Source organism: Dendropsophus ebraccatus, chromosome 6 (genome assembly GCF_027789765.1).
Source record: "Dendropsophus ebraccatus isolate aDenEbr1 chromosome 6, aDenEbr1.pat, whole genome shotgun sequence".
Classification (NCBI taxonomy): domain Eukaryota; kingdom Metazoa; phylum Chordata; class Amphibia; order Anura; family Hylidae; genus Dendropsophus; species Dendropsophus ebraccatus.
The window spans coordinates 98030435-98047400 of NC_091459.1; the positions used below are offsets into that span (position 1 = coordinate 98030435).

The 16966-nt window shown below is 44.6% G+C and overlaps 1 protein-coding gene across 1 annotated transcript; it reads left to right on the top strand.

Annotated features, from left to right (window-relative positions):
- Positions 1 to 4427: 4427 nt before the first annotated feature.
- On the top strand, positions 4428 to 7112 carry PAQR9 (progestin and adipoQ receptor family member 9). Its single transcript, XM_069973884.1, has one exon. It carries the CDS (start codon positions 4629 to 4631, stop codon positions 5730 to 5732), a length of 1104 nt encoding a protein of 367 aa, XP_069829985.1. The 5' UTR covers positions 4428 to 4628; the 3' UTR covers positions 5733 to 7112.
- Positions 7113 to 16966: the final 9854 nt, after the last annotated feature.

Sequence of the window (16966 nt, forward strand, 5' to 3'; positions counted from 1 at the left end):
TGACCTTGAGTGATTAAATATAATCCAATGCAAAGAGCTTAGATGAAGAGTGGCGCAGTAATAGAAGCATGTAGTGAATGACGGGCACCATGCGAGGGATCCCTGGGAAGAGATCAAGGGAAAAGTCACAGAATAGAATGTTCTATGCAGCTGCTGAATAAGCATGGCGTTAATAAACTCATCAGAGGACATTTATGTTAGGGGGAACACAGGATGTTTACTGGAGCGGTCAGAGTTCTGCCTCATATATGTAGATGATAGGAGGTGTATATAGGATGGGAGTTGTTGTTCTGTAGCAGCTAGGGAGCCACAGGTTGGAGACTACAGTGGAGTAAAAATTAGAAGAAAAATAATCTTTTCTTTAGCCCTGCTAGGAAAATGTCTGACCTTATACCAGTGTCCTGAGAATGAATTTTCCAGGTGTCAGATAGGAGCTATAATTGCTCTGTGTAACCCCAGCCCTAGAGATATCACTATACACTGACACAGTCCACTCACCAGATGATAAGAGACATCTCTATTATTGTTACAACTGCTGGTTATCAATCACACTGAGCCAACAATCTGCAGAAAAGGACAAATTGTCTAATAAAATGGATGTAGGGGTGTCCCACAATTGTCAGTCGTGCTTCTCTGTTACATCAGGTAAAAGCTGCTTTCTATTAGAATAATTTTAATAAATGTTCCTGTGCTTGGGTGTTTCTAGTAGACACTTGCTATGGTTCCCCCTGGTGTTCTTATGATTCTCTCAGCATGGCCACCTAATGTTCGTCCAGTGACTGGGGGTCACACATGCTCAGTAGTCCAGTCTCACTGCATGAATCCTCATACACAAGAAGGCAGTGATGTTCCTGCTATTGTGCAGCCAGAACGGACACACTGGAACAGGTCCACCTCTCATCAGGAAGAATAGAGATGAGCATGCTCAAATCGCTCTGCATTTCATTACCTGTGGCTGAAGAAGTTGGATGAAGCCCTAGGAAAACATTGATAAAGTCTATGGCGTGCACAACTTTAGAGAAGATTAAAATGACATGACCACCAGGGGACACTATAACCCATATCTAACGTCAATAGGAAAAGCACAAGAGCATTTTGTAATGCTGTTTGCTCACCATGCGAGACAATAGTCGCGGTGTATGGAACTGTGCAGTTTTTTTTTTTATCTCTACCTGCTCTATTTCTTAAATTGACAATGTAATGTTTTTCTTCATATAAGAGTAATATATACCATGAGTGATTATACGACAGTAAGGAGGATAATTGACCAATTATAAACTGGCAGACTGTATATAGTTTTACCCCAAAATGTTGCATTGCAATCTGTGATGCAAGTCACATTAAAGGGAACTATAAGCAGTTTAGACAAATCTAACCTGATGATATGTCACTATTGCTCATGGGGAGCTGAGGATGAAGATGAGTCTCTTACCTTCATCCTCAGCTCTGTTTTCATGCAGTTTGTAGTTTAATCCTGCATCCAGCACTGGGTGTGGCCCACTCCACTGATAATCATTAAAAGGGGCGGGGGCAGATTGGTGCTCTGGGGGTGGTAGCCCCGCCCCCAGTACTCAACACAGATGCAGTATTAATTTACAACCTGCACAGAAACAACACCAAGGATGAATGTAAGAGACATACCTTCATTCTCGGCGCCCTGTGTGCTATAGGGAGATATCAGCTGGTCAGATTCGTCAAACCTGCTGATAGTTTCCCTTTAAAGCCGAAACCCTTTTCCCTTGAAGCCACACCCTACTTGTCAAATTTGCATCTAAAGTGTGTAAAAAGTGTCTAAACAACATTATAAATGTGGCACAAGACATGAAGACTTGTATTTGTATCAATCTGTGCCCCACTGCTTCTATGTAATAAAAACACACACATTCAAAAATTCTGTTTATTGTCCATAGCAACCAATCACATCACAGCTTTCCATTATTATTATTTTTTAATAAATTACAGAAAAATGGAAGCTGCAATGTTATTGCTGCCACCTTTGTTAATCATGATCTGCAACTAACACTGATTCCATTGACTTTACTATATACTAGCGCGCTTTCCTGGCACAAAATCTTGGCATCCATGTGCCACAGTGTGTTACAGGGAAGGCAGGTATGTTTAGTATGTCAGATGTCTCATGTAGGTAGAGTAAGTGTGCCACATGTATCATGCAGAATGTAAATGTCATCTAAGGACATGACAGAGTGCGGTCCCTGCCACAGAAAGTCACATGAGAACAAGCAGAAGGAAGGACCTGGGTGGAAATCACACACCAGCACCCTGCACACTATTTTATTATTCGATGGTTTTGCAGCTTCAGCCAGGCGTTAAATTCACAGATGATAAAGATGCAGCTTGTATAAAGAGCGCCTGATATCATTCTCACATATGTGTGCGCATGTTTCTGGAGGATATGAAAGCTGCAGATATGTGAGATAAACCACTGATTATGGGAGAAGAGGTTTTTCTGGATTTCCTGTCAGCAATCCTATTAAAGAACATTGCGCTCTGCCTCTTCTAAATGGGAAATGACTGATAACAAACTGCATCCATGTGAACAGTGATAAATCAAGTCCAGCGGAGGGACATAACAAGTGTGCACTCTATGGAAAATCTACTTGTGATTTTGCTGCTAGATTTCGTCTTTATAATCATTCAGATGACTGAGATTGGTGAGGTAGCGGCCTCCATTCACAGGACCAGCCTCAGTGTATAGCCATAGGAACATAGATTGTCAGCAGCAAGAGCCCACCTGCTCCATCTAGTCCGCCCTTCTAGTATTTCCCTTCTTATTATCTTAGGATGGATATATGTGTATCCCAGGCAGGTTAACATTCAGTTATTGTAGATTTACCTACCACATCTGATGAAAGCTGGTTCTGAGCACCCACTACTTTTTCAATAGTTTTGATCATAACATCTCTATCCTTCAGACTATACAGATTTAGTTGCTGATGTTTTACACCTCCACCATTTTTGTAGCTTGTATTTGGACCTGTTCTGTTTTATCAATATCTTTTTGTAGGTGAGCTCTCCAGAACTGGACACAGTATCCCAGATGTGGTCTCACTAGAGCTCTATACTGCGGGATCACAATCTCCCTCTTCCTACTGGTTATACCTCTAGCTATACACCCCAGCATACAATTAGCTTTCCCTGCTGCTTGGCTGCACTGGTGACTCATTTTAGGCTGTCAGAAATCACTACCCCTAAATCCTTCTCTTCTGAAGTCTTTGCTAAGACAGAACTGCTGATATGATATTTGGATACAGAATTCCTTCTTTCCAAGTGACCACTTATGTAGTAATGCTAAATTATTTTCCATGTTACAGACACCTCGCAGAACAACAACCCTATTGCACACTTTTGTGTCACAGCCAAACAAACCTTACTTACCAAACCTTCTCCTATGTCACTTACCAACATAAACAGTAGATCACCATGGGATTAATCGTTATGTAAATTAGTCTGAAATCATTAGCATAAATTAAAATGAGAAATAAACAAGGCTTTACATAGTAAACCATGGACCTCCTGATACTGCCCCAAATGACTCTATTTAATGCTGAACACCTGATGACGCCCATGACTCGGTGAAAGGGGCTATGAGATCATTGTTTCAAGTATGACCCCCTATTTTGTCCTTAGACAGTTAGTACCATGTCTAGTGAGTCAGGGTCTGCAGCTACCTGTACTACACTAAACCAATTGGGGATTATTATGATTCTTCGTTTGGACAATAGTGGAGTGCGTTTTAATTTAGCCGTCTATACACGTTTACTATTTATCAGCAAGAGCCAATAAAAGTTATTTTACATATCTAATGGGAACCACTCCCAGTTGGCGGAATATTAGCCTGCATATAGCGTGGTGATATGTGGCCCTCGTGTTGGTATTATGGAAATGTTTTCTCCCCCCTCCTGGCAGGGAAGCGTGGGCACTATGACCTCTGTAGCCCCCCTGCTCTATGATATATAGGACAGCTGCTTCTTTCACAAGGTCCCCTAGCAGACGGCATCCCCCTATAGCTACAATAGTGTCTGCAGGTTGTATATTTATTATGAATGGCCTTACTACTCTGGTGCCTCCATTATGTAATAGTGGCTTTGGCTCCTGTCACAGATCTGATCTGATAGAAACCGCTGTGTTCCTATACAGGGTCTAAATAAGATACATTAGAGGATATGCTCCATTGTTTGTTGATAAAACATATGGAGAGATCCTGGCACAATGTCCAAGCATCACTACCTCCAGCATCTACTAGGGTCATGCCCTCCCCCCTCTCTCCAGGTGACCCTCCCTGGCTGGCACACATCACTGTTATCTGCAGTAGTAACTTGCCCAGCAGCAGCAGCCCCCACCCCCCGCGCCCATACTTGTCCAGTGTCACCCGTGTATCTGTCATCAGAAACTTCAAGGTCAGGAAGAGGCAGTGTGCAGGCGGCGGGGGTGGGGGTGGGGGTCTGCTCTCCTCACACCTCACCATCCTCCCTATGGGGGAATGCACAGAGGCTGCTCGGGGCTGCAGTGACTGGTGCAGGCTACTGTGCATGACTACAGCTCAGCTGCCGCATTCATGCTGAGGGAGTCCAGCGCTGGCGGCGGCGGCTCGTCGGTGACTGCAGCCCATGGCTCCGCATCCTCAGCACACACCGGGCACTGACCCCCGCGGCCACCCGGAGCCGGGCACCATGCCGCCCCCGCCGCCCTTCCCCCGGGACACGTCGTCTCTGCTGCGCTGGGACGAGGTGCCCGATGACTTCGTGGAGTGCTTCATCCTGTCCGGGTACCGGCGGCTGCATCTGACCGCGCAGGAGTGCCTGGCCTCCATCTTCCAGCCCACCAATGAGACCCTGAACTTCTGGACGCACTTCATCCCGCTGGTGCTGTTCGCCAGCCGCTTCTACCAGGTGATCTTCCTGTCGCTGGAGCTGCCCTGGCACCACCCTGCCCTGCTGCCCCTCTGGTGCTATGCCTCGGGGGTGCTGCTGACATTTGCCATGAGCTGCACTGCCCATGTGTTCAGCTGCCGCTCCCTGCGCCTGCGTGCCGCCTTCTTCTTCCTGGACTATGCCTCCATCAGCTACTATGGCTTCGCCAGCACCCTGGCTTACTCGTACTACCTGCTGCCCAGGCTGAGCCTGCTGGACCCGGCGGTGATGACCCCGTACCTGCAGAGCCTGGGCTGCCACTGGGTGGACTATGGCATGCTGATGGGGCTGTACAGCGAGCTGGTGCTGCCCGTCGCCTTCCTGCTGGCTGTCACCTGCACGGTGGCATGCTGCAAGAGCCGCTCCGAGGACTGCAGCTACCCGTTCGCCATCCGCACCTTTGTCTTCGCCATGCCCCTCAGCATGGCGTGCCCGGTGATGATAGAGAGCATGCTCTTTGACCTGGGCAGGAAGAACCCCACTCTCTTCGTGCACTTCTACAGGAGGTACTTCTGGCTGCTGGTGGCCGCCTTCTTCAATGTCAGTAAGATCCCGGAGAGGATCCAGCCGGGGCTCTTCGACATCATTGGGCACAGCCACCAGCTCTTCCACATCTTCACCTTCCTCAGTATCTATGACCAGATGCACTATGTGGAGCAGGGCTTGGAGCACTTCCTCCAGGCTCCTCACACCTCCCCCAGCTTCCAGGGGACAGTGGGGTACCTGGTGCTGCTCACCATCTGCCTGGGCCTGGTAGTAAGGACCTATCTCAAGGGACTGTCCAGCACCAAGCAGGACTAAGGAGAGCTAGACGCTGCTGCCTGGGTGCAACCATGCTGGAGGCCTCACCCAACCATTAAAGGAGGCGACTGAGTATAATCTATTGGGATTGATTTTATTAATATCATCTTGCTTGATTCTACTGTAATCTACCAAAAAGAGCGTCATGGTGCGTATAGAACGCACCATACATGCACAATATAAGCTATACAATGTAGGTGGCCCCAGGACACCAGGGCTTATAAACTATAGGTGACCCTACACCAGGGCATATATGCTATAGGTGGACCTCAAACACTAGGGCACATAAGCTATAGGTGACCCTCAAACACCAGGGCATATATACTATAGGTGACCCTCGAACACCAGGGCATATACACTATAGGTAACCCTCAAACACCAGGGCACATAAGCTATAGGTGACCCTTGAACACCAGGGCATATACGCTATAGGTGGTCCTCGAACACCAGGGCATATAAGCTATAGGTGACCTCAGACACCAGGGCATATACGTTATTGGTGACCCTCAAACACCAGGGCATATACGTATTTGGTGACCCTCAAACACCAGGGCATACAAGCTATAGGTGACCTCAGACACCAGGGCATATACGTTATTGGTGACCCTCAAACACCAGGGCCTATACGCTATAGGTCCTCAAACACCAGGGCATATAAGCTTTAGGTGGCCCCTGGATATTAGGGCATATAAGCTATAAAGTACAGGCGGCCCACCTTCAGACTAACCTCTCTTTATTCATAAACCACTTACATGTAGAATTCTCTGGCTACAATTGAAATGGTTTCATATGGGAAAAAATATTCTGATTTTACTGATTTATTCTTGACTGTATGACTGTAGTGACAAGGCAGGAGAATAATCCCTAAGGATCTATGTAGCATTATCTAACAGATGGACACATTGTAGCGCTGGTCACTGGTTTCCCGACCGGCTTAGTTATCTTCATGTCTGTGCTTAGATATACCACATCCCTCCCTCCCCCTCTTCTTATTTCCAGAGCCCACCGGTCATGGTTGCAACCAGGCAGAGATGGTCAAACTGATCCACATGAAGATGCATTCACTCTTCTCTGCCCTGCACACAGTACATGGGGTACACCTGACTAGTGCTGCTAGTTACCTACAGATTGTATTTATTGAGCAAGGTGTTCTCATTGTGACTGATAGAGTACTGGACTGGGGGCACAAAGAGCTGCTAACATTCCTGTATATGTACATATTACTATAATGTGCCATGGTGCATTATAGGAGTATATGGTGTTATTCTTCCTGTGGTCTGATGCTGCTAACATTACAACTATTTGTGAGCCAGGAAACACCAACTCTCTACCTGAAAGCGTCTATCCCCTAAGACAGGCATGGGGAACCTTCGCCTCTCCAGCTGTTGCAAAACTACAATTCCCATCATGCCTGGACAGCCAAAGCTTTGGCTGTCCAGGCATGATAGGAATTGTAGTTTTGCAACAGCTGGAGGGCCGAAGGTTCCCCATCCCTACGCTAGGACCTAAACATGTGGTACCCCTGGGGTACTTGCACTGTTCATGCTGTGATTTTTATGGTTACCGCAGAATATAATCCTAATATTGGGGATATTGTGATGTAACTTGACTAGGAGGTATGTTGAGTAAAGCCTGGGCTACACTGCCATCTTTTATAGTATTACAAGATTGATATTAGCTATAGAGTGACAGCTGTAGTCCACAAGATTGTGTACTGTTCAATGTATTGCTTACTAGTGCAGCTCCAAAACATGGCCACTTTCTATCAGAGACAACACGACTCTTGTGTCCAATTCAGGTGTTGTTTGCAGTTAAGTTCCATTCACTTCAATGGAACTGAGTTGCAAAACCCCAACCAAACTGAAGACAAGAGTGGTGCTGTCTCTGGAAGAAAGTGGCCATGTTTTTCTAACACTGGATAAACCCTTTAGGGTACAAACCCACACACCGTATACACAGCAGATACGCAACAAATACGCAGCAAATACGCAGCAGATTTGTTGGTACAGATTTGATGCTGTGTTCAGTTATTTAGATATAATCTGCTGCGTTTTTGCTGCGTGTTTGCTGCGTATTTGCTGCGTATCGCAGCAGTAAATACGCTGCTTATACGGTGTGTGGGTTTATACCCTTAGGGTACAAACACACACACCGTATATGCAGCAGATACGCAGCAGATCTGCAGCAGATTTGATGGTGCAGATTTGATGCTGTGTTCAGTTATTTAGATCTAATCTGCTGCGTATCTGCTGCATATTTGCTGCGTATCGCAGCAGTAAATACGCTGTGTATACGGTGTGTGTGTTTGTACCCTAAGGGTACAAACACACACACCGTATACGCAGCAAATATGCAGCAGATCTGCAGCAGATTTGATGATGCAGATTTGATGCTGTGTTCAGTTATTTAGATCTAATCTGCTGCGTATTTGTTGCGTATTTGCTGCGTATCGCAGCAGTAAATAGGCTGCGTATACAGTGTGTGTGTTTATACCCTAAAAGGGGTTATCGAGCGCTAAAAAAGCATGGCCACTTTCCCCCTACTGTTGTCTCCAGATTGGGTGGGGTTTTGAAACTTAGGGTACCTTTACACAGACAGATTTATCTGACAGATTTTGGAAGCCAAAGCCAGGAATGGATTTGAAAAGTGGATAGATCCCAGTCTTTCCTTTATGACCTGATCCCTGTTTATAGTCTGCTCCTGGTTTTGGCTTCAAAGATCTGTCAGATAAATCTGTCTGTGTAAACACACCATTAGTTCCATTGAAGTAAATGGAGCTTAATTGCAAACTGCACCTGAACTGGAGACAACAGTAGGGGGAAAAGTGGCCATGTTTTTGTAGCGCTGGATAACCTCTTTAAAATCAGTCTTTGTACTGCTACAGAAAGTCATGGAGTAGCGCTGGCCAAACACTATTCTCTAGTACAGTGCTTCTCAAACTGTGAGGCGCCCCCTAGTTGTTGGTGAGGCCCAGCTGGGGAGCTAGTTTTCACAAAAGTAACTATAATCTCAACTGTCCTTTTGCTATTTGCAAAAATCTCCATTTTATTAATTTATTTTGTACTTACTTTATTAGTATCTAGAGCTTGGTAGATGAGTGTAAGCTAGCCCTAGCATTGAATTCAGCTTTTAAATGGACTTTCACCACAGATGGTGAGGCCCAGGCATCCTCTTGGTCAGTCTGGTGAGGCCCAAGCATTGCCTTGGTCTGTTGGGTGAGGCTCCAGTAGAAAAAGTTTGAGAAGCGCTGCTCTAGTATATAAAATGAGTTATTGGGTTCTTGGGGTCCAGCCATGATAGGTTATACAGTTATATTAGTGAGAAGGTGACACCATTGCAGCACCTTTTCTGTTGACTAAGGGTACATTAATATGGGTCCCATGTGGACCCTGTTGTGGATTCCATGTCGGAATCCATGTTCTGCAGTCTTTTTGCAGATTTGTCCAACATTTGCAGAAAAATGTCACTTATATGACTTCCACATGGAAACCATGGTTAGGCTGGGTTCACACTGCATTTTTGCATTCCGTTTTTTTGCAAAAAAAACACATAAAAAATGGATGTTACTGTGTGCATCCGTTTTGATCTGTTTTTTTTCCATTGACTTCCAGTATAAAAAAAAAAAAACGGACCTCATTTTTGTGTCCGCTAAAAAAAAACGGATAATGGAAGTCAATGGAAAAAAATGGTTTAAAATGGATGCACACTCATGCAGATTAAAAAAAAACGGATTGCAAAAATGTAGTGTGAACACAGCCTTAGGCCAGCCTGTGGATTAGCTCCATTGAATGAGGCAAAATCTTCACCAAAACCGCAGCGAAATCTGGAATCTGTCACTGGGTTTTTGTGCTGCCCCTCCAGACCGCCCACCTGCCATTGATTGGCCGCTTTCAGTCAATAGTACGCATAGGCGAAAGCTATCAGTCAGCGTTGAGTGGGTGGTCTGAAGTGACTCATGAATATTGCAGACTATAGAGTGCATGTCCTCCCTAATAAAAGAGATTTAACCAAGAAAAGATAGTTACCACCTAAGATAGCGTCTGAATCAGGGACCCCTATACCCTACCAGGTTTATTCCCTTTAAATGAATGGCTGATCTCTCGGAACCCTCTAAGTATCCCCTTTATGTTATAGTCCCTGGTGTGCTGAGGCTGTCCTGCGCTCACTCTTGCGGTCAGCCACAATGACTTGAATAAGTGCTGTCCTGAAGGCCTGTCTTTCCAGAAGAGTGGATGCATCTTTCATTGTTATGTGCAATCCTTAAGGGGCATTATTCGTTTTATTAGGATATTGCAATGAAATAATGGGACGCAAACCAGTAACTTATTTATTTATTGATTTGCTTTTCTTTCCCGATGCGTGTGCGATGGGCTTTATCTTTTTTGGGTCATCTGCTGTAGGATTAGCTTTTCATTGTTAACCCTTTGGCAGCTGCATTACCAGCCTGCTTCTGCTCCCTCTGTACTGTGCATTACATACACAAGATGCCAGATTCAAGAAGCAGCATGGGCTGGAACAAGAGACGTCCTCATTTCTGCCTGGCCTCTTGTTCTCATTCATAAATAGATGATCCTTCCCCAGCCCAGCTGCTAACGCACAATGTGAACCAACTTTTTAACCACTACAGCGCTGGACAAATGCTGTGTATCACTAGGGGATGCACAGATCTGCACAGAAGTCTACATGCACTTAACACTTTCAGCACCAAAGGACTGGGCTTGATGATCCAGTGTATTGCTTACGCCGCCTCCTTTGCAGTGCAGGGGTCAGCGTTCATTCTTTTTATCTCATGATGTCACCTGCTTGGCTGTGCCTGCCATGTATTTGTGTGAACTTGTTATTTATTTCATATGTACATTATTTCCAGCAACGCAACAAAATGGGAAATGTGTTTTGTTAAGGTGGATTTACATCATACTTTAAATCTACTGAGCACATAGAGGGTGAAATAAGCCATCTTTTCCAATGCATGAGCATAATGATAAAATATACCATGTAGTGTAACTAATTTGCAAGCACCTGACCTGAAATAATAAGTCATTTAATTTTTATTGTCGTGTTTCTTTTTTAATATTTCACATTGTCACTTGTCTTCCAAACAATGGGATGCACAGGGCTGGGACATGACTATGAGGGTATTTGCACACCACTTCAGATAAATATGCTGCTAAATCAGTCAAAGTTTTATGGTGCAGTCAATGCAGTCTGGTCCATTCACCAGTGCTTGGGACAGAATTTGTTTTCGTAATATGGACACATCAGTATTATGCACAGGGGCGTAACTACCACTATAGCAGCCATAGCGGCTGCTATGGGGCCCGCCGCATCAGGGGGCCCCATGGCCTGCTCCTGCAATACACTGGGCCCCCTGAGCCGTCATCATTTGCAGCACCGGGTGGCCCTGCTGGTCTCCTGGGTTTTGCAAATGTCCCTTTAACTGCAAGCAGTCCTGACCAGAGCTAGCAGTTATGTAGTTATGACTTCACTTGACCGTTTAGTGGTCAGCCGGGGGGGGGGGGGAGGGGGGGCCCAATCAAAAGTTTGCTATGGGGCCCAGCCATTTCTAGTTACGCCCCTGATTATGCATGTGTATTACTGACCTAGCTGTACACATTGGGGGACATTTATTAACACTGGGGTACTCGTATGCCAGTCCTAAGTATAGCCCACCCTCATTTGCCCAACCAGATTTACTAAGAAGCGCACACCTCTTAGTAAAGCTGGACCTGTTTACAGTGAAAACCATGATAACTTAAGGCCCTATTTCACCAACAGATCTGACAACAGATTATCTGCCAAAGATTTGAAGCCAAACCCAGGAACAGACTATAATTAGAGATCAGGTCATAAAGGAAAGACTGGTTTTCTCTTCTTTTCAAATCCACTCCTGGGTTTGGCTTCTAATCTTTGGCAGATAATCTGTCGTCAGATCTGTTGGTAGAATAGGGCCTTTAGGCATGGGAGGAGGCCACTCCCTTCATTCTCAAGCGCAATTTCCGCTCATTCTTGGGATCGGTGAAAACAAATGGTCAAACCCACACCAATCCTGGTGATAGGGATAACATTCTCAGATACCCCTTTAACATATACACTCAGAAACCACATTTAAGATTAAACAAACAACCAGCTATAAAAAGAAGAAGTGCCTCTCTGGGAAATTGCTTCATGGGACCCCATGTACAATATAAAGGGAAACTAAGCAAAGGTTAGAAAAGTCAAAACTCCTGTTACGTTCCTATAGGTCAGGAAACACTGAAGAACCAGGTATTTTTACTACCTTCATCCTCAGTGCAGTTTTCCTGCAGTCTGCATTAATATGTTAATTAGGCCGTTTGGTGCCCTGAGGGCGGGATAACAGCCCTTGGTGCACCTATCTTCCTGCCCACCAGCTGTCTTCTGATGAATATTGAGGCAGAGCTGTGCCAAATGAATATTCATGAAGAAGGACAGGCAGGGGGCTGATCCTTGCATTAAGGGCTGTAGTCCCGCCCCTAGGGCACCAAACTGCTTAAATTATTAAAATGGAGGATTGCAGGAAAATGTTGGGATGGAGGTAGAAAAACTACCTTCTTCAGCGCTCCTGCCCTATGGGGATGTAACAGCAGGTTAGATTCTTCTAACATGCTGTTAGTTTCCCCTTAAACGGAAACTGCTGTTTCAAACCACCTCCCCATATGATAACATATGTGATTCATGACATGTTTGCAATTTATTTAGTTTTTCATAAATGACTTCTTGCCCCAGAAAAATATCACTAAAGGTTTGACCTTATTTTCGTCCAGCTCTAGTAACAAACCAAGATGGAACACAGGAAGTAACGATCGGGCTTAATTTGTGTTATGTGCAGGATAGAGAGCAAAAGCTGTAGTCTGGGCATGCCTCTGCCCTTCAGAGGATCCACACTGTGCCTTTAAATCTAAGCTTCCTACTCATATAAGAAGCAGCAGTTCACTTAGGTTTAATGTAACCCATTTCTTTCTACACTGCTGATGCTTCTTCCATTTTTACACCCATAGCACAGTGCAAAACCAGTGCATCAATAACCCTTCTCCACCCAAATACTATCTATAGTGATGTACTGTAAATCCTCTCCCAACACAGTACCAGCTTTCACCAGCACTGTATCATGGCATGGCAGCAAGGAGTACTGTCTTTTTCCAATAAGACCTACCCCCAATATAAGACCTAGTTTCATTTTGGATTAGAAGAAAGAAGCCTGGACCTCAAAGCTAGGATGGGTATGCAGATGGATAAAAATTGGTATGTAAAATGAAAATGGATAAGTGAAAATTAATGAAATGACAAGAATAGAAGCAGCTCACTAAAATCACAGGCAATGACAACCCTAAGTTACCAAAAAAAAAAAAAAAAGAGAGAGAGAGAGAGAGGAGCCTGGATGTCCAGGCAATATACCTAAAGTCTACTCGATATTCCAAATAAAATGCAATTTAATAAGAATAAAAATCACATAGCATGGATCAATGCATCAGTGTAAAAACAGAGATACAAATATAACTACAAACACACACAAACACAAATATTAGAGATATTAGAAATAAAATCAGTAATACACAGTTTAAAATGTAAAATGTAACCATAGGGCCCTTATGGTGTTCTGCTAGTCACAACCATTGTATTGGAATGTATTAAGCGCTGTAAAACTAGCATCTATGTAGAGGCAGTGCTCCTCTACATAAATCCTCTGAGCTCCGTAGCTGCAGGGATATTTGTAAGCCTGGAGTAAAAAAACCCAGGACTTCATAAATGTCCCCCCTAGAGTTTGCTACAGGTATGCAGGGAAGGGCCAGCAATAACAATGGAGACCAGCTTCGAAATTTTGTTAGGGAATGTTGAGCTCAAAGGGACCAAAGAGGGCAACTGGCTACTACTCAGCAAGAAGAGCCTACAGCTGAGGGCCCTCAGCCAGATCCATCAGTAACTACTCCTTTGGTGGAGCCCCAGAAGGTGATAAGAGTAGAAGGACCAGTTTTTGTTCAAACCTGCCTGCCCAGCTTTTACAGCAAGAAGATTCAAGGCCAGCGGGTGATTTCAGAAAGCTTCAGAAACGTGCTAAAAATGCAGCTGCAGAATAGTGGGAGACTATTACTGCAGGGCAAATAAATGCCTGACTTATGAGTTTAAGGACAGCAGTCATGGAAATGTAAAGTGTACTACAACTCCTATTATATATGCCTTCTTATGTAACACCTTGCATGTGCTGAGAGAATGTCTATGTACTGCTCTTCTGTATTCTGCAAATTGAGGTACCATGCAGTAAAGTGACACCCAGGGTCCTGGATTGTTAAGGGAGTGCTGGGGGGGGGGGGGTGCTTTTCATGTCATTCTGGATGCATATGGGGAAACTCAGCCTATTATATTTATTTCAGTGGGGAATAGGAAATCTCCCAGGGAAATGAATAACTAGGCATGCTGTAATACAACATGCCCAATCTTTCGTTACCCTGACACTGCCATCGGGGAGAGTCTGAAGGCCTCCATGTGCAGGAGAACATCAGGCAACAGATTTTTCTTATATTTCTGTCTATTCGGATTTCTGTATATTATATCAGTAATATGACCATAAAAGTCTGCTTGTTTTTCAGATGTGTGAAGGTGTCCTTTGGCAGCGTCACCACATTGTAGAATAAGTGTGTATTTGCAAAATCCCATTCACACTCTGAGAGACACTTGTACACAATCTGTACACTTAAAGAGGATGCTGTATGCATTCAAGGTTGTGGCATGACTTATGTCTTAGGTTAATTTCAAACTGCTTTAAGCATTGTCCAGCAGGCTGTGTATAAAGCGATTTTGTCACCCTAAATCTACACTCTGAACCGGCAGCACCTTATGATGGTAATAAAACACTTCATGTCATACCTGCCATAGCTGTGTGCATGTTCTTACTTCTGTAATATACATTTATTCAGCCCGGGAGAATGTCAAGGGCCTCTTTTATTAGGCGCATCCCTCTGAGATTGACAAGCAAGACTTGGTTTACATTGCGGAGCCCTGCTATATTCACACACCCAGTGTCGGACTGGGGTATCTGGGGCCCACCAGAGGAAATGATCCTGGAGGCCCATCAATGAAGAACCAGTGAGAAATGACATGTCAGTTAGTGTTTGTGCAGGTTATAAAGCTGGGGGCCCATCGGAGGATCCTCCCTTCCTCTGGTGGGCCAGTCCGACACTGCTCACACCTGTACTGTGCTTCCCGATAGCGGCACAGATATGATGAGCTATTGATGCTGCTGCCTGCCTTGTTTGCACAGGTAGATTGACAGTGCCGATACACTACAGCTCCTGTCTCTCCGCTGGTGCAGGCGTGGTGAATGGAAAAAGGCGTGGCTTCATAAGGTGCTGCTAGTTCAGTGTGCAGATTTGGGCTATGGTCACGTGGTCACGGAACGGCAGGTCTCAGAAAAGATGATCCTACAGTACCGGCCGGATGATCTTTAGCGCCGCTGAGCTCTGATGCGGGCGCATCCGTGCGCACCCGCATCAGAACTCCCCACTGCACACAATGGAGCGTACGGCCGGAGCCGCACGCTCCATTGTGTGAACTAACAGGGTTTTCTGCGGCTTGGTCAAAGGCTCCCCTCAGAGGTAACATCAGAATACTGTAGCTTCGAGGGCTTTCAGATTTGCCAGCAATGGAGAGAAAAAAACAAACACATGGCCACATACTCACATGTTATAGATCCATCTACTGCTTCCAAGAAAAATGTATAAAATGTAGCTGGATGTTGTTGGTATACTTTGTATATACTGGTATTACTTTGTTCAAATTGTATAAAACCACTTGATTGAAGTGGGTCCCTGTCCTAAAAGGTGTAGTGCAGTGTGTTGAACACCACCACGGTAACACCAGCGTCCTCAACGGGAGAAACCCAGTAGTTCACAACGCTGCGAAATAAAGCCCACCAACTGAGCAAACCACACACAAGCACAGCAACACCACAACATGACCGCCACACAGCACTGCAACCAAGAGAAAAGAATGGCATAAGCTCATGCTTTTATGTGCTTCCAGACAGCAGAGAAAAATAAGTATTCCTGTTAGTTAAATACTTAGAAAGTCCAGGCTTAGGAAAACACAGCCACTTTCTTCCAGAAACAGCACCTCTCCTGTCTTTAGTTTGGGTGGGTTTTTTTTCAGCTCAATTCAATTGAAGTGAATGGAGCTGAGCTTTAAGGCTGCATTCACACTTTCCGTAAAATTGTCCGTGATCACGGATCTGCGTCCACAGACAAATTTAGGGGCAATTGAATCCTATGAGTCTATTCAAACAATCTGTGCTGGGAAAAAAAGGATATGTCATAACTCAGATGTGATCAAGGCACAGATTAGCCAATAAAATAGTCTATTACATTCGGACGTTGCGAATGTCACATTGTGACGTTCATAAAAAAAGCAAATCAAATCAAAGCGAATTAGTCAAATTTTTTTTTAATACCAGTTCAACATTTTATGTGGATGTGGATACAGATGCACAAGGATGCAATTATGGACCAAATTACACGGATCACGGAGCAAAAATAGTGGACCTTTATGCGGACCATGAAAAACACTGAACGTTTGAATAAGGCCTAAAGCCACACATAAGCTGGGTATGAGTGGTGCTGTTTTTGCAAAAAAAGTAGCTGTGCTTCTTTCTTATTCTGGATATTGATGAGCGAACTGCCTTAGGCTGTATCCACGTTTTCCAGGACTGGGCTGCATCCAACTGCTCCAGGCATCGAAAGACAAATGGCAAGCGTTTAGGTTCAGATAAATCCAAACACTCTGCCAGTCCGCTGATAACTAATCCAGGATAACCCCTTATTTTCGCAAAATCTTTTTATTGATAGCATATTAACAATGAACATACATACATGTAAAGAAAGACTGTAAACGCCTTAACAGGAGCGGCATCACATGAACGTTGTAATGACTGTATATTCTGCGCTATACAGATGATGTAACCACTTTACAGTAAGCATTAAAGATTTGTCATCTCCCAAAGGGGGCTTGGAATAACGCTTATGTAGATACAACTTACGTATCCTAACCCAATAAAAGCATAACATAACTAAAGAATGGATAACCCCTTTAATAACTGGGTCAATTGGGTGGAGTGCTGGTACCAAGGCAAAACATAAAAGAGACTATCTGGTTCTGGGGGAGAAAGCATCACCACCCCATAAAATATAGTTACCCACATTGGGGGTTGTTTAATTGAAGTAGTAGCT

Coding starts and splice junctions, on each gene's coding strand:
- PAQR9 (XM_069973884.1), top strand. CDS start 4,629: ATGGCTCCGCATCCTCAGCACACACCGGGCACTGACCCCCGCGGCCAC.